The sequence below is a fragment of the Octodon degus genome, unplaced genomic scaffold (assembly GCF_000260255.1).
Source record: "Octodon degus isolate 3935 unplaced genomic scaffold, OctDeg1.0 scaffold00184, whole genome shotgun sequence".
Taxonomy (NCBI): domain Eukaryota; kingdom Metazoa; phylum Chordata; class Mammalia; order Rodentia; family Octodontidae; genus Octodon; species Octodon degus.
In genome coordinates this window covers 4,129,008-4,146,833 of record NW_004524760.1, presented here as the reverse complement: position 1 = coordinate 4,146,833, position 17,826 = coordinate 4,129,008, and the positions used below count along the sequence as shown (strand labels likewise).

Sequence of the window (17,826 nt, the reverse complement as noted above, 5' to 3'; positions counted from 1 at the left end):
CTGGAGATAATTGGCACTCCCTTGTTCTGTGTTACTCATCAGCATATAGTTCATTACAGAACGCGGACACTAATATACCTTAAGGGGGCCAATTTATATTTATCAGTAGGCTTCAACTTCCCTGGGCCTTGTTTGTTTGTTTGTTTGTTTTTTCTTTCTTCAGGTATAGGTGAGCTTGGTCCCGTTTGAGCCTTATGTTTTAATATATTGGGATTTTGTTTTGTTTTGTTTTATTTTTTCTGTGCTGGGGCTTGAACTCCTCTAGGCAAACCCTCCACCCTTGAGCTGCACCCGCAACCCTACAGGGACTTTTTGAGTGAAGGCATTGATCGGCCTGGAGAAAACTAATCAGTGTGCAAATCATATCAATTAGGGTATGAAAAAATAGAAGTATCTGATTAGATAGCCCTATTTTTTTAGTTTTTGTTTTTATATTTTTATTAAAGCATCTGGAAGCCTGAGAGATGGCTCAGTGGAATAAGCGCTTCCCTGGCAAGCACAAGAGCCTGAGTTCAATCGCGGGTTCCTCATAAAAATAAAGTGTCTGAACATTAACAACTGTAATCAACTTGCTGTGCTTATTTCTAAACCATTTATGGGAGGGCAGGGGAGATAGCTCAGTAGAATAAGCGCTTGCAAAGGTCTTGAGTTCAATCCCCGGTACCGGAAAAAACAAAGAAATTACAGGACACTTACACCCTTTGAACATCCCCCCAGTCTCCAGGACTTTTCATCTGTTCTCTGGTAACAACTCTTCTCTCCTTTTTGATTGCATTTACTAAGCGAGGTCGTGTGCTACTCATCTTTACGGGCCTGCCTTAGCTCACTTTACCATAACGTCCTGTTTCTAAACCTTCTAGTCCCTGGGAAACTGAGGCAGAAGGATCCAAAATTCAAGTGCAAACTGCTTGAAAATAAAAAGAACTGGGGATGTGGCGCAGTGCAAGGGCCCTATTTCATTCCACAGTACCAAAAAAAAAAATACAGATCATAATAACTAACATGTTGTTATGATCATGATTCATGTCGCAAAGGAAAGAAAAATTTCCTTCTTTTCATGGCTGATGGCTAGTCCGTTGTGATACTAGATTTTCTTTATGCGTTCGTCCCTTGATGGACGATGGATTTCTGCTTCCTTATGCTGGCTAGTGTGAATAGTGCTGGTATCATCATGAGATCACACTCATTTCATCACAGCAGTACTGATTTACATTCCTATCTACAGTGGGCAAGAGTTCTCCTTTCTCCATATGGCAGTATATAGATACCTCTTTTATTTTTTAGAATCTTTTATTTGGTATAGGGCCTCACTACGCAGCTCAGATTCATCCTCAGTGATCCTCCTGCCTCAGCCTCCCCAGCACTGGGATTACAGGCCAACCACCATGACTGGTTTGGGTGGCCTGCATGGCATGTGGTACTAGGGATTGGGTACCAGGGTTTGAACCCAGGTCCTTGCGCTTGCCAGGCAGGCACTTAGACTGCCAGGCTATCTCCCCAGCCCATATAAATACCTCTTTGACAGATTGATTTCATTTACTTCCCAGTGATTGGACTGCATAATCATGCAGTAGTGCTATTTTTATTGCACATTGATTTTCATCATGGTAGTACTGATTTACATTCCCATCTACAGTGGGCAAGAGTTCTCCTTTCTCCACATCCTCACAAACATTTGTTTTGACTTTTTAATTAATAGGCCTCGCCTTGTAACGGATGTGAGGCGGCTGGTATCTCAGTGTCTGAGTTGCACTTCCCTGATAATTAGTGCTGGTGAGCATTTTGCCATAAACTGGTTGGATATTTGTTGGCTCTCGAGAAATGTCTATTCAGGTCTTTCACGGGGTTTTGGTTTCTGCTTTGCTTTTCATTTTTGTTTTTGCAGTGCTTTTTCTTTTCTTTTCTTTTCTTTTTTTTTTTTTTTTTGTTTGTTTGTTTGTTTTGTTTTTCTTTTGGTCTTTCTCGGACAGGGTCTCACTATGTAGTTCAGGCTGGCCTTGTGTAGCCCAGGCTGGCCTCAAACTCAAAACAATCCTCCTGCCTCTGCCTCCCAAATGCTGAGATTACAGACATGAGCCTTCACTCCCGGTTAGTTTTTGGGTTTCAGACTCCTAGAAAATGTCCATTGCGGAGGTGTTTCTTCTAGTCTGGGAGTTGACTCCTGCTTGTTTCCTTTGCTGTGCATGAGCTGTTTACTTGGATGGAAGCTCGTTTGTGAGTTTTTGTTTTCATTGCCTGTGTTTCAGGGGTCCTGTCCAAGAAATCTTTTTTTTTAGAACTTTCCCTTTTAGGGAAGGGTCTACAGGGTGTTGAGGGTCTAACTACTAGATTGGACTCGTAGTGATAGCCTGTTTACAGCCTCCCAAGAGCCGACGCCCAAGAAATCATGACCTGAACAAAAGACAGAGTTTTTCTCCTATGTTTCCTTCTAGTAGTTTTACAGATTCAAGAATTGATGATTAAGAGTTAGCACTTCTAAAAAAAAAAAAAAAGAAAAGAAAGAGTTAGCACTTCTAACTTAGGGAAAGAATGGAGTGAATTAATCAAACATTTTAGAAAACCTTTGATTCACAGTTTTGCTGTTCGTTCCATTCTCCTAGGAACCAATAGATGGCGTTAGAATAAAACCAGAGTCAAGATTAGGGAAAATTGTTTAAAATGTAATTTGTAATATTGCCTGTGTGTTGTTTTTTTCCCAAAGGAAGCAGATGTCACCCTTATAGTGATTGGACAATCATCCTACCATCATATTGAGGTAAATATTTAGGAAATAGGGGCTCTAATAGGTCAAATGTGGTTCTTACAGGAAAACTGCATTATATGAACCATTGAGTATAGGCTACACTGGCTGAAGCCAGAGATCATTGCTTTTTTTCCCATTTTTCTTATAAAAGTTCCAACTGTTCTTTCTTCAGCCATTCTGCAGGCTGACTGGATATTCCCACGAAATCTATGTTGATCCTGAAAGAGAAATTTATAAAAGATTGGGAATGAAAAGAGGTGAAGAAATTTCCTTGTCAGGTAAGGTACAACGCATCTCAGATACAATAAGATGCTGGCTTATTTTTTCATATGTGTGTGTATGTATATCAATACATGCATACATGTGGAAGCAAATGACATTTTCATAATCAGGCTGTTTTGTGATTTTTCTAAGTGGTCGAAAAGATTCATTTTTTTTAGTGTGAAGACATGGAAGGCTCCCAGAAAAGTACTGTGAAAGAAAAAATTCATAGAACAGTTTTGTGTGTGATTCCATTTTTGTGAAATGTTTTTATACACATAAATACTAGGTGTATGTGTATGTAAAATGGAAAGGTTTTAGAATATGTTATAGTATTTGCCCCAGGGTAGAAGTGAGAAAATTGGCTCAGTTGGGTTTTTGCGGGGAAAGGCGTGTACTGGGGATTGAACCCAGGGCCTGGGGACTAAACTATGTCGCCTGCCTGCCCGTCCATCCTCCCTCTCTTGTTTCCTTCCAGGGTCTGGCTAAGTCACTAAGTTATCCAAGCTGGACTCCAGCTTGCAGCTCTGCTTTAGTGTATCAAAGTGTTAGGATCATGGTTGTACACCACCATGCCCTAGTGGGTTTTGTATATTTTACAAGTAAATTTGCTTTTTTTTTTTTTTTTTTGGCGGAACTAGGGATTGAACTCAGATCCTTGCACTTACCAGGAAAGTGCTTATTCTACTAAGTTATCTCCTCAGCCCCTACATTTGCTTTAATAATTAAAAAAATAATAATACTAACTTCATGTGTTTACATATCTCAACATCATGGTTTTAGCTCCCCCATGATCTTTAGTGAAAGAATGCTTTTTTTTGAGACAGGTTATTGCTATATAGTTCAGGCTGCCCTTGAACTCTTGTAGCTCAGGCCAACCTCAAATTCAAAGCACTCCTCCTGTCTCAGCCTCCTGAGTCCTGGGATTACAGGCATGTTCCTCCACGCCCAGCTTAATGGAAGTACTGTTACCAAAGAGGCCCTTAGTGGCTCTTCAAGCAGAGGGGATCGCTTTCCTCCTTACACCTCGGAGGCACCTTGTACTACACTGTGTAGTCTCTTAACTCATCACAGGGGGTCAGGTATCACTATGTAGTTAGCTGAAAAGTTGATGTATGTAATCTTTATGTTGTCTATGCTCCTTTCTTTACCACAGTTCCTTTTGTGCCCAGGCTGGCCTGCAACATGAGGCAATCCTCCTGCCTCAGCCCCCCCCCCCAGGCTGGCATTACAGGTATGTGCCACCACACCCAGCCTTTAAAATAACATTTTAAGAAGGGCTGGGGGTGTGCCTCAGTGTTGGAGCTCCTGCCTAGCTTGTGTGAGGACCTGGCTTTGATCCTCCAGTACTACAAAAGAAAACCAAAATCAGAAAGGTGTTTGGTGAACTTTACTTGAAGTATGTATTTGTGTTTAGTTAGGAAAAAAGTTGGTTTATTAAATTTTATTTTTATTAGGCTATGTTTGGAGTACATAATTATCATATTCATCATGCAGAGTTGGTCCATGTATGTAACATCATAGTTCTTTCTCATGACATCCAAGGTGAAGGCCAGGACTGGCCTTGTTTTACTGCTCCAAACAACAGGAATAGCTCGGTCCTCATTTCCCCTAGGGCTGGAATTCCTGAGCCAACTTAGGTAAGCTCTTAACTAAGCTTCTCAAGTTAACAGGACCATCACATTTTGTGTCCAGCTTCATTGGTGAGTTTGGCTATGAGTTCTAGGAGGTTTTTTTGTTGTTGTTGGAAGGTTTTGGATCTTCTTTTTATTTCCAAAGTATTCACAAATGATTTTCTTTTGTCAAATGGTTTTGCAACATATTAACACTAATTTGGGAACCTGAAAGCCGGCTCATACAAGCATTTTCATTCATAGCTTACTTCCTCAGAAGGGTATTCAGAAATATTTTCTGTTGTGAATGTTGAGGCTATACACTATATAAAATATGATGTCATTTGCAAATATTAATTGGACTTCCTCATTTTCTGTATATATCCCTTTAATTTATTTTGGATACAGCATAAGCTACGAAAAGAGATCTGTTCTTTCTCTCTTGTTGCTTTTGCTGTCTTCCACCCCTGTTGCCTCCTACCTTAGAACCAGCCAAATATGAACTGAAACTTCTACAAACTAAATAAACCTTTCCTCCTTTAACTTCAGGTGTTGGGTAGTTTGTTTCAGCAATTAAAGAAAAGTTACTAAGACAACTACCAATAGTAGTGAAAAGAATTCAATAGTAGCATAGAGTCAAGTGAATATCTGAAGATGAGTAAAGCCTACTAGTAATACTACTGAAGATAGGAATGTAGGGCAGGATGGGGAGGTGAAAGAAGTAAAATTTGAAAAAGAAAAAGGATGATGAGAATGAGGAGAGAAAGGTGAGATAAAAGATCCTATTAAGGAGTAAAAGGAAATTAAGAATTAGACAAAAGGCTGGACATGGTGGTACATACCTGTAATCCCAGTACTTGAGAGGCTGTGGCAGGAGGATTGCCACAAGTTTCAGGCCAATCAGAGCTACATAATGAGTTCAAAACCAACCTGGAATGTAAGCAAGACCCTGTGTCAGAAAACCAAATAACCCAAAACCAATGGAGTAAAAAGAAAGGAGTCCATAAACAATTCTTGTCTTTGAATCAGTGATTTCCCTTTTCCAGGGTCTGCAGATATGGGGAAAAGGTAGTAAGTCACTACTAAAACCTATTTTGTATTTCTTCTTTTTTTTTTTTTAAGTGTGTGTGTGTGTGTGTGTGGCCAGCTCAGCCCACCAGGGGGCAGGGCTGGCTGGCATGCGGTGCTGGGGGATTGAACCGTGGTCCCTGTGCTTTGCTAAGCTTGTTCTAAGTAGGTGCTTTAGACCACTGAGCCATCTCACCAGCCCTATTTTGTATTTCTACACAGGTTTTTGTGAGGGAATGCTGAATCCTGCCCCACCTATCACCTTGGGCTGCTGGGCATGTTGACCACTGGTGTCCTTCCCCTCCAGTTTCCCCGTCCCTCTGTGCACTGGAAGGCATGGCTTTCTCTGATTAGCTTTTCACCTGTGGGTTTGAGAGGGATCTGTCCGCATACACCAGCTGTGGCAGCTGTGTGTCCTTGACCGCATCTCTCAGGTCTCCGTTAGACGTTGGGAGCAGGGTGGGCAGTTCACTGGACTTGACACCAGCTCTTTCAGATCCAGAAACCTCTGAAAGCCACACACAGTTATCCTGGCTTCTCAGCTCAGGTGTTCTTCCCACCCTGAGCTTTAAACTTCTCAGGGGGTCTATGCCTAGCCATGCCCTGTCAACACCTGTCTTTTGTAGCCATTTCCCTCCCTCTCACTGGTTGTTCTGTAGTTGTTCTGTGTCTCAGGGCTACACAGTTAACCCCTTCCTCAAATGGTTTCTAATTAAACCCCCTCAGACTTAATGGCCACCACTGAGTTTCTCATGCAACTCCAGCCCGCCTTGACAAAGGACTTGCTTTCCCAGTGAAAGCCTGTGCTGTTTGCAGTTTATAATAGCATGGGATTTTCTTGGGGCCAGTACTGCTGGCCAGTCTGTTATTTCTCCCTGGAGCTGCCGGCCCTGTCCAGGCTCACCTTGTGTCAGCGGGACCAGTCCTGAGAGCTAGGGTTAGTGTCTGGTTGCTTCATTTTCCTCTCTGTGTTGTGCTCCATTTCTCCAGCTTCTCTGTAGATCCTTCCTAATTCTGGACTGAAACAAGGACTCTTCCAGAGGAGTGGGGAGGGCAATAGATTTGGGTCTGTTCAAGAGGCAGAGTTGCCACCACCCCTTTACTGGTGTTTTTAGAGAAACCCTTACTAAACCTGATGATGAGCTTTCATAAAGACAGCAAAATCTCCTTCTCTTTCTCTAGCATAGGATTTTATTTATTTATTTTTTTGGTACAGGGTCTCGCTACACAGGGCGGACTTGTAGTGATCCTCACCTTTCCCTGCCTTCTGTTCCACAGCTGGCTGTGAAGGCACCCTCTGACCTGCCTTGGGTCCCCGCTGGGCCGCAAGCCCTTGGCCAGCCGCCCTTCTGAGTGGCTGGCTGCTCAGTCACTTCTGCAGGGCACGCTCCCTGCAGACCCAGAGAGAGTGAGGGTCCTGAGGTGGGCCCAGAGCAATAGGAACTCCATCACTTTCCCTAAGTCGAAACCCTTGCATCACTTCATCCCCACCCTTAGTAACGTCCTTCATAATAAACTGGGAAGCGTAAGCATTTTCCTGAGCTCTGTAAGTGACTTACTCAATCCCAGTGAGCCTCACTCATTGAGCCCCGTCGAACCCTGACAGGCAGTGGTAGGAAGCAGGTGTAAGACTTGGGACTGGTGTCAGAGCAGGAGGAGGGACAGTCAGGGACTGAACTCTTGACTGGTGTGACATGACATGTCCAGTTGGACAGTGTCAAATCCCACTGGATTCTGGGATGTCCAGCCAGTCTCAGCAGAGGGAAGCTCCCTTGCATCTGGTACCAAGTGCTCTACTTGCAAGTGTTTAATTTCCTTCCTCTTCCTCTTGTCTGTTGTAAGAGTACGGTAGGAGAGACTGAGCTGGAAGCTCCAGAGTAGAAAACTGGAAGCTGGACATTAAAGGCAGAGATAAAAGAAAAGTTAGTGATAGGAATAGTCAAGAGGCAGCTCTGCTCAGAGGGGGTAGAAGTGAAGTTACCTGTCAGCTGAGAGCAGAAGCAGGGGACCACATGGTGGGGGGCTGCTGTGAGAGCAACCACAGGGGCAGAATGGCTAAGGTACTTTTAAATTTCAGGAAGGCTATATTCACTGGGGTACCACTCCTGTAGGCAGCAATCCTGGGGACCAGCTACCTTCTGAGTCCTGCCTCTAAGGCCATCAAGGGAAGGAGAATTGCTCCTGGGCAGCTTCTGGGTCACTGTACCAATGGGTCAGAATGCATTCATGTGCTATTCCAAATGGCAAGGAAAGCCACAGAAGATGGGCTGGCTATGGCCCACAGAGCAGTCAGGCTTGGACTAGCACTGAATAGTTTCTTTCCTGGGTGTCTTGAAAAGGAGTGTTTTCTATTAGCTGGTGAGAACCTGGACAGAGAGGAATGAAAATCAAAACAGGAGCCTCCGTATGGCTGACCTGTCCTGTCCTGTCCTGTCCTGTCCTGTCCTGTCCTTTCCTATTTTCTTCGTTCTGTGCTGGGGATGGAGCCTAGGGCCTTGTTCACTGTAGGCAAATACTGTACAACCCCAACACAGCTATCATTTTTCTGTGTTCTGGATCTAGCGTCTCTTCTTAGGAAGTAGTTTCTGAGCAGAGTGTTGAGCAGGGTCTGGAGATGTTCTTGCCTCACACTACCCAGGACAGAGGATTATCTGGGCCAAAGTGGCAACAGTGAAAGGCTGAAAAGCCAGGCTTTGAGGGAAATATTTTTTTTTAAGTGATAAGTAGAAAGTAAACTAAGATGTTACATAAGGGAGAGAATGCTTTATGGAAGTATTAACATCTTAATATCTAATGGAATAAAAAGTGACAATCTAAAGACAGTTCTTGTGGGGTTGGAGATATAGCTCCGTGGTACAGTGCTTGCCTGGCAAGGTTCCAAGTTCAATTCCTGGCACCAAAAAACAAAACAAACCCTAAAGATAGTTTTTGGTATTTCAGAACAGAGTCCCCATGTCAAGTCGAACCTCCTCTCGGGAAGCCTGCGGAGCCTGTGGCGGGCAGTGACCGGCCCTCTCTTTGATTTCCAAGGAGACCCAGCTCAGCAAGGTGGAACCCTCATTTTGGGTCCAGGTGAGCCTCAAAGCCCAGGATGACCAGACTCTGTTATAAGTCCAAAAGCCACCCATTCTCCTTGAAAAGCAGATAACATGTGAAAGCAGGTAGCTTGACCAGACCTAAGAAGGTGATCTGCTTTTGTAGGAGCATCATTCGTTGTCAGAGGCCAGGTAGCCTAGTGGACACATGTTTCTGAATGGGGGAAAGCATCCAGCACATTCTTTCTGGCAGTAAGAGAATCATGGAGCTTGGATTCCTAAGAGAAGCAAGCAGCTTATACAGTGAGGAGCAAGTCAGAGCGGGGGCAGCACATTCAGTAAGAATCGCCATAGGCCTTGTACTTTTTTTTGTAATTTTTTTTTAATCTTCCACTTATTTGGTACAGGGTTTTGCTACACAGCTCCAACTCATAGTGATCCTCCTGTCTCAGCTCCCCCAGCACTGGGATTACAGGCATACACCACCAGGCCTGGTTTGGGGGCAGCATGGTGCGGGGCCAGCATGGCATGCCATACTAGGGATTGATCTTGGCAGGCGCTTAGGCTGCTGAGCTATCTCCCCAGCCCAGGCCTTGTAATTTTACCAGCTTTATTTACTTGTCATTTGTGGCCAGCCAAGATTTCTCTGGCTCCTCTCTCAATGCCAAGACCTGTGTCTCTGCCACCTTAAATAGTGGGCAGTGCCAAAAAGCCTAAATCATCATGTTGTAAAGCTAATTTCTCTTGATGATTCTTCCTCTTTAAAAGTGTCCACGTTGTGGCCAGGCGTGGTGGTATGCACCTGTAATCTCACCACTCGGGAGGCTGAGGCAGGAGGATGGCTATAAATTGGAGGCCAGCCTGAGCTGCATAGTGAGGTGAAGTCAAGACCAGCCTTGACTGCATAGCAAGACTGTCTAGAAAAACAAATACGCATAACCACTGAAAATAAATAAAATTGCCCACATTGGTGAGCATAGCTTATAGGAGTTAAAACTTACCGTTTACTTAATAAATTCTAAATTTTTTAAAAGGAAGGCTTTAGAGAGAGGATTTTGACTGAGTATTCTCTCAGTTTCTGGCTTTGTAACCAGAACACTAAAGATACCATCTTCCTTTCCCCTCTCATGAATTAACACTAGTTAATTTGAATAAGTCCTTTGGAGTTGGGGATATATAGGTCAGTGGCAGACCACATGCTTCCCCGAGTTTAATCCCCAGCACTAAAAATAAATAAGCACTATTTTATGAGACTGAGCCCCATAAATTTGCCCATAATGTCATTGAGCTGTGGGGGTGTGTGGAATTTAGGGCCCCAGCTGTGCTAGGCAAGCACTCTGCCACCAGGCTGTGCTGCAGCCCCAGCTCTACCTGCAGTGGTTAATTTCCTTCCTCAGACCTGGGAGACTTACATTTTTTGTGAGTTTAGTACAGGGTCTCAATACACGAGTCCAAGCTCAGACTCATACTGATCCTCCAGTTTTCAGCCTCCCAAGGATTACAGGCGCCCACCACCACACCCAGTCTCAGTCTCCATCTCAGCACGCCCTGGAGACGGGGCCAGCACAGCATACAGGGGATCGAACCTTGGTCCCTGCCTCTGCCTAAACAGGCAATTTAATCCGCTGAGCCATCTGGCCAGCCTAGAGGTTACATTTGGAGCCCCTCGAGTTGTATGTCTCAATCATGTGTCCGCACTTTCAGTGGTGTGAGAATGAAAGGTGCTCAGCGAGCATCCCTGTGTGCCACCCTGGGCACACTTAGGGCAGAAGATGCCTTGGCCCTGCCCTCTGGGAAGAAAGCATGCACTGCACTTAGTACCCAATTCTCTGTCTTTTCACCACAGTATTTCACTTGTTATTTGATAAGCCATTTTCCAGTATTAAACTGAAGGTCACTGCATCTGGCACAGGAGTAAGATACAGGAAATGTGCTGTTTTATTGTTTAAATTAAAATAAGTTCTGAGTACAAGAACTAAAATAAACCAAACCTAGACTACTAATTATGACATTTCAGCAGATAAAAAGAACTGTGGGCTTCTAAGTATATGGTAACTGGTTATCTTAATGCCTTAATTGGGAATGCTTCAGGGCTGTGATTATGGAACTATTAAATCAGTATTTGGGAGTGTATTTTGAGATCTTCCATTATATATATTTAAGAAACATGATTTTATGGCGTGATGTTTTTGTCCATCTTGTTCTCTGCTTGTCTGACAGAACATTTTACTTAATTATATTTAATAAAATCTAACAGAAAGTTAAAATTTAAGAACCTTTCCTCTTGGCTCTCATAAAACATTAAGTATCACTTATTTAATTATCTTTGTCATGCTCTATTGCCATAATTAAAAATTATTTCAGCGTTATAGAGAGACTATGATGTACCCCAGGTAATTAATTTTCCCTTTAGGCTAATTAAAGGGTGAAAAGCTTCTTTGATTCTAGTAAGCAATAAACCTCCTGAATAATCTTAAAATATAGACCTCAGCCTTTGATTCTTATTCTCTTCTAGGTAACAATATCCACTTTATTCACCGCGACAGGAATAGGTTGGATCACAAACCTATAAACTCTGTGTTACAGCTTGTAGGAGTTCCCCATGTGAACTTCACAAGCGGACCTTCAATTATCCACGTGTGACTGAATGCAGACTCTGTCCCTTCCAGATGGGCCCCTGAAAACATGACCTCCGTGACAGGCAGGAAGTACGCAGGTTGTGACTCATGGGCTTGTCCAGCCTTGGAGAGGTCTGAAAAACGTAAGCGGTTGGGTGCCAGGTGAATTACAATCTGAGAGGCGTAGTTATCCAAAATAGGGAATACATATTTACAATTCTATCACTTTTACAGTTGTGTATAACTAAATATAAATATACGGAAGAAAATGTTAAAGGTCATTAAATTATGAATACATTAATGAAGTGTTTTTGGCAAATTAAAATATATAAACAGAATACAGGTGTGGTGATACAGGCCTGTAGTCTTAGCTACTTGGAAGGATATAAGAAAATCTTGTCATGAGCCAGGAGTTTGAGGCACCAGTGAGGTACCATTTCCAAAATGCGTATATTTATGAAATATATAAAGGGAAAGGAAAGAACTGAATACTACTTAATTCAATTAAAAAAGTATCTTAGACAAGTGTATTAGTATATTCCTGTGATCCCAGCACTTAGGAGGCTGATGCAGGAGGACTGCAGCAAGTTTGAGGTCAGTGTAAACCCACTTGAACATGATGAATTCAAACCCAGCCTGCACTACAGTCAGACTTTGTCTCAAAACAAAACAGATATTATCTCCAATTCTGTAATCTATGTAACCATCTTTATAATTATATATGTGTGTGTGTGTGTGTGTGTGTGTGTGTGTGTGTGTGTGTGTGTTTGAGACAGGAAATAAACACACTAGAGTATTGCCAGTAGGTTTGCACATTTAAGTGAAAAGATTACAGGTAGTTTTGTGTGCCAAACTGTTCTGTATTTCCTATTGTTCTCTAATGAGTGTGACTCTGTTTTTCCCCAGGAAAGATTTTTAAACATTCTAAGACAAGCACCTGCCCATGTAAAACCTCTATAGAGGTGCAGATTTATAGAACTACACGTTTTCATCCTAATGCAACGAAAAGACCAAAGCAGCTGGTCGCTACCCATTCTACTAGGTGTTTAGGGTAGGGAGAAGGGAGTTAACGAGAAGTACTTGTTTTACTGGTTCCGCCAAAAAAAAAAGAAAGAAAATACTTGCTTTATAGTTTCTTTAACACTGTGCTGGAGATTGCGCCCAGGACCTCACACGCACTAGATCTGCATTCCACCACTGAGATTCACCGCTCCCATCTCCTGCTTTCGATTTTTAAAGTTTGTTTAGTGTAGTGGTACATGCCTGTAATCCAGCACTTTGGGAGCTGAGGCAAAAGGATTACAAGTTTGAGCCCAATCTGCGTAATTTAGCCACTGTCTTAAAATTTAAAAATGACTGGGGAGATGTAGCTCAGTGCAAAGCCCTGGGTTCAGTTGCTAATCCCACAAAAGCAAGTATTTAACGGCTAGCCAGGTCTGGAACAGCTCTAGTACTACATTAAAAAAAAAAGAAAAAATTATACTGCCAGGAATGTAGCTCAGTTCAGCCTAAAGCCCTAGGTTCAGTTCCTAGTACCAGAAAAAGTGTGTGTGTGTGTGTGTGTGTGTGTGTGCGCGCGCGCATGTGCTTTTAAGACTTTGAAACTTAGCAAATGTAATACTGCTTTGAACATATATTTTTATGTAAAGCATACAAAGTCACAAAAATATGTATTTAACGTATACCAGTATTTTAATGCATTTTAATAGCTATACACATCAACAGTCCTATTTTTACTCAATAAACTTTCATAAAACTTAAACTATTTTGTGCAACTTTTCAATAATAAAGATTGGTGACAGAGATCCCTTTGTTGAATTTAGACATAAAACTGCTGAATCATAAGCTTATACTAAAATATGCCTATATAGATCTATAGTATATTTTTCTGCTGTACTTTGTTTTGATTTTTTTTTTTTTTTTTGAGGCAGTCTCCTGTAGCCCATGCTGATTTCGAACTCACAGCAGTCCTACTGTCCCACCATTCCCAGTGCTAGGATTACAGATGTGTGCCACAACACCCAGCTTAAATGTGTGGCTTCAGGAGGGTACAGTTACCTACCTATAGTGTGATGGTAAGTTCTCTACCCAAACAAATGTGTTTAATGTAGTTACCAGTCAGATGTGTTGGCTGGTGCTCATAGTCCCAGCTACTCAAGAGTCTGACGCATGAGACTGGGCGTGGTGGCGCACACCTGTAACCCCAGCACTTGGGAGGCTGCAAACAGGAGAATCACTATGAATCTGATCTGTGTAGTGAGACCCTATAGACCCTGTCCTAAATACAAAAAAAAAAAAAGTCTGACCCAAAAGAGTCAAGACCAGTCTGTATATTCTGAATAGAAGAATAACATCATCTGAGCCAGGCTTGGTGGCACATGACTACAATCCCAGCACTTGGGAGGCTGAGGCAGGAAAATCAGTGTAAGTTCAAGACCAAAGTGAAACTTTGTCTCAAAAACAAACAACAAAAGGAATAAGGTCATCTGACATTCTGTGCCATTAACTGTTGGCCAAGTACTATCCAAATGCTTTTCATACCTTGACAGTAAAATTCAACTATCATCACCCTGCTTCACAGAGAAGAAACAATTCACTGGCATCAGAAATAGACAGTGCCAGGCTACAGCCCACATTTGAAGCTGGCTAACCTGAGGAACAGGAATTCATCCCAAGAACCAGAGAACACCGCTTCCTGGCCAACTGAAACAGCCCATGGAGACTTAAAACTAAGATGCAGCTGGCCACAGTGGTACACACGGATGATCCCAGACTGAGGGAGGCTGAGGCAGGAGAACTACAACAGATCTCACCTGGGCACTAGTGAGACCCTGTCTCAAAAAATAAGGACTGGATGTGTCACTTAAGAGTAGAGTAACCCTGGGTTCAATCCACAGTACTGTTACCGGGCTCCTTCTAAAAGTGGTCACCAGTGACACATTCTTGGGCTTTGGGTTGCTCACCTCTCCTGAAGCTGGATTCTAGGTTATTCTCTTGAACAAAGAAGTGAAGGAAATGATCAAAAAGTAGTGGAAGATTTATTTGAAAAAGTGAAAATGAAGAGAAAGAAAGTACATCCTGGAGGAAAGAGCGGGCTACAGCGAGGTAAGCCAGGATAGCAAGTTCTTGGTGCCTGTGACCTTCTTTATACTGTCCACATCTTGAAACCAGCAAGAACTACATCTGTGTCCTAGAATCCCACGTGGGGCTGAGGCCAGGTCTAAACTATCCTGTTGAAAACCAGGATCTCAAAATTAACAGGCCACACCTACTTTCCCAGTCGTGCCACACCCTAACCACCTCTCTGTACTACTAAATTCTGCCTCAGAGATCTAAGACTTAAAGGGCTACAACCACATCCCCCAGGCACATCTGTCCATAAGACGAGGAGCCTAGTAAGGAGCAGCAGCGTGCGTGTTCTGCAGTGGGCCACCATGGAAACCGAAATGGAAGTGTAAGTTTAAGAAATCAAGAGCACTCGCCCAAGGTAGGAGATCCCTTGAGCCCCAGAGTTTGAGGCCACCCTGAACAATTCAGACTGCAGAAAAAGCAAAGTGAAGAAGAATTAGAAGCTGCAGGTTGGTAGATCATGTGGTTTCAGAACCCCCTCCCTCACCTGCCTCCCCACAAAAAAATTAATATTCCAATTCCTGTTTCAGGGAGTGGGGCTCTAGCGTAGTAACACAACATTTGCCAGGCATGTACAAACCCCTGGGTCCCAGCCCCACTGCCATAAAATATTTTTAAATTTAAAAATCAAATACTACAGTTTCGTTTTTTCAGTCAGTTTGTTCACATTACTGTCTACTGTGAGAACCAACATGATAACTGACCACAGGAAGCTGGGAGACACTTTCTAAACAGCAACATCATGTGTTTCAGAATTAATAGTTTTAAAGTGGGGCATGGAGGCTCGTGACTGTGATCTCAACACGGAGGAGGCTGAATCAGGAGGATCACGGGGAATTCAAGGCCAGCCTGGTCTACCTAATGAGGTCAAGGCCTGCCTGGACTACACAGCAAGACCTTGTCTCAAAAATAAAACAACAAAAGAATAATTATTTACCAAAAAAAATAATAATTGTTTTAAGAAGAATGTTCCAAAACTAGGCTTAATAGCTCAGTGGTACAGTGCTTTCCTAGCATGTGCAAGACCCCAGCATTGCACCAAAAAAGGAGGACGAATGTTCCAGAAGATGATTTAAGATCTTTAGTTGCAGTATTCATGCCCGCTTGCTACGTGACTCGCTTTCCCATTTGATACTGGATTTAATCAATTTTACCTGAGCAATGGTGCTTGTAATCTCATTAGTTGACCATAGTTTTGTCCCACCTCATGCCCAACTAAGCAAGTTCCCATGTCTTCTCCACCACCTTAGGCCCGCCTCACCGCATGGTTTTCCTCTATAGAAGTCCCTGCAAGAGACAACTTCCAGGGGGAACTACCCGCTCGCCCCCCCCCCTCCTGTCCCTCTCTCAGACAGGAGCTTTCTTTCTCTCAATAAAGATATTCTGCTCATTTTAAAAAAAAAAAAAAATCTTTAGTTGCAGACAGTACACATACATATTCTGCAAAGAATTTTTTTTTATTTAAAGAGCTTTTAAATTCCATTCATTTTTAATTCCAAGTTTACTTACATAGTAAAAGCAAAGTAGCAGCTATTCCTATACTAACTGTTAGCAGAAAACTTTGGAAACAGGAATGCCATTTTTACATCAGGAATTATCAGGCGCTTGAAATAGAAAACCAGGGCCAGGGTTATAGCTCAGCAGCATAAGTGCCTGCCTGGGAAGTGCAAGGTCCCAACTTTGGTCCCCAGTTCCACAAAAAAAAAAAAAAAAAGAGAAAACCAGATAAATTTCTAACAAAGGAGCTAACAATATCTCATTTTCCATCCAATTTACAAAGATTTAAAGAAAACCTTTGGAATTTCATGCCTTCAAAAGTAAAACATCAGGCCAGGCATGGTGGCCTGCACAGGTAGCCCCGCTCTAGGTAGAAGGATCACAAATTTGAGCCCCACCTGTATAACTTAAACCCTGTCTCATAAAATGGGCTGTAGAGTGCTCCCGCGGTTTCAGCCACGTTGGAGATGGCAGAGCTGTGCGAGCTGTACGAAGAGTGCAACGACCCGCAGATGGACGTGATGCCGGGCGAGGGTGACCTTCCCCAGATGGAGGTAGGCGGTGGCGGGAGCCGGGAGGCCGCCCACAGCGGGGCCGCGCCGCTCCTGGAGGAGGAAGGGCCGATGGAGGAGGAGGAGGGCGCGCAGCCCATGGTGGCGCCTCGCGGGAGAGCAGGCCTGGCCCGCGGGCCCAGCCCCGGGGAGCAGCCGGGCCCCGGCCTGGAGCTGGACGACTGGGAGGATGATTACGACTACCCGGAGGAGGAGCCGCTGAGCGGGCCGGCTACCGCGTCTCGGCCGCCCTGGAGGAGGCCAACAAGATGTTCCTGCGGAGCTCGCGGGCGCCGGGAGCCGCCCTAGACGGCAGGTTCCAGATGCACTATGAGAAGACGCCCTTCGATCCTCTCGCCTTCATCGAGGAGCTCTTCTCGCTGATGGTCGTCAACCGCCTGACCGAGGAGCTCGGGTGCGACGAGATGGTCGACAAGGAGTAATCGGACGCCGACGCGGAGGAGGACGCGACTGGAGGAGAGACCCGACATCCCGCCGTCTTTGGGGTTTATTCCATATCGTCCTGTGCCAGTGAAAACACTTGGTCTTCAAACAGAAAAGTTGGTTTTGGTGTTTCAGAGTAGAAGAAGAGGACAGTGACTGCACAGTTGTGAAAAAGGAATAGAATCACGAAAGGAAAGGATCTTAGGACTGTTGACCGATCTGCTTTCCAAGAACAGCCTGGAACACCAATGGCTTTGACGTTGTTACTGCAGTAGATTATTTTCCTTGCGTTGGGGAAGATCTCTTTCATGTTTGTTTCGCTGTAAAGATGGTTTTGCAAGAGTAAATCACGACCAACACAAACTGCCAATACAAGAGCCCACTGATGCAAATTATGTAATGAGGAAAAAAATATATGTGCCCTCGAGATATGTTATTTGGAAAAAAAGCCTACTGAGAAAACTTAAAATTCTACTTTGCGATCTATCCAAGTTACAGATTAAAGGTTAAATTTGCAATGTAAAATGAAATGGTTATTCTTCATAATCCCAAAAGGATGTGCAAACTAAAATGATATGTATCGCATGTGTAGTAGCCTTAAATGTGTTCTCAAGAGCAAACAACTCTGATATGTACTTCAGGAAAATCCATTGTCATGACTATGGTATTTTTAAAAGTCACAGAGATGTCGTCTTAAAAATTTTCAAATTTAGACATAAAACGTATGTAAAAGTACAAAGAAGACAAGTTATTTCTAATACTCTGATACACTAAGGAAATCCTGTTTTGCTTGCTGTTTTTCATTTAACTTGAGTTGAATTTCATATTGTAGGAACTGTTAGTGAAAATTGTCAAGTAAAAGGAAAG

The 17,826-nt window shown here is 43.3% G+C and overlaps 2 protein-coding genes across 2 annotated transcripts in view; both read left to right on the top strand.

The window, feature by feature from the left end:
* The window catches only part of Aaed1 (AhpC/TSA antioxidant enzyme domain containing 1), a 42,342-nt gene extending 30,277 nt beyond the window's left edge, over nucleotides 1-12,065 (top strand). Inside the window, exons 2-5 of the mRNA XM_012517488.2 lie at nucleotides 2,702-2,755; nucleotides 2,916-3,021; nucleotides 8,626-8,757; nucleotides 11,236-12,065. Coding sequence (XP_012372942.2) covers nucleotides 2,702-2,755; nucleotides 2,916-3,021; nucleotides 8,626-8,757; nucleotides 11,236-11,363 — 420 coding nt within the window. The 3' untranslated portion in view covers nucleotides 11,364-12,065. The remainder of the gene's footprint in view (nucleotides 1-2,701; nucleotides 2,756-2,915; nucleotides 3,022-8,625; nucleotides 8,758-11,235) is intronic.
* Nucleotides 12,066-16,430: 4,365 nt separating this feature from the next.
* On the top strand, nucleotides 16,431-17,070 carry Eid1 (EP300 interacting inhibitor of differentiation 1). The gene is given in 2 exon segments (XM_012517493.2): nucleotides 16,431-16,741; nucleotides 16,744-17,070. Coding segments are annotated over 2 exon segments (525 nt in total). The 5' UTR covers nucleotide 16,431; the 3' UTR covers nucleotides 16,959-17,070.
* The last annotated feature ends 756 nt before the right edge of the window (nucleotides 17,071-17,826 follow it).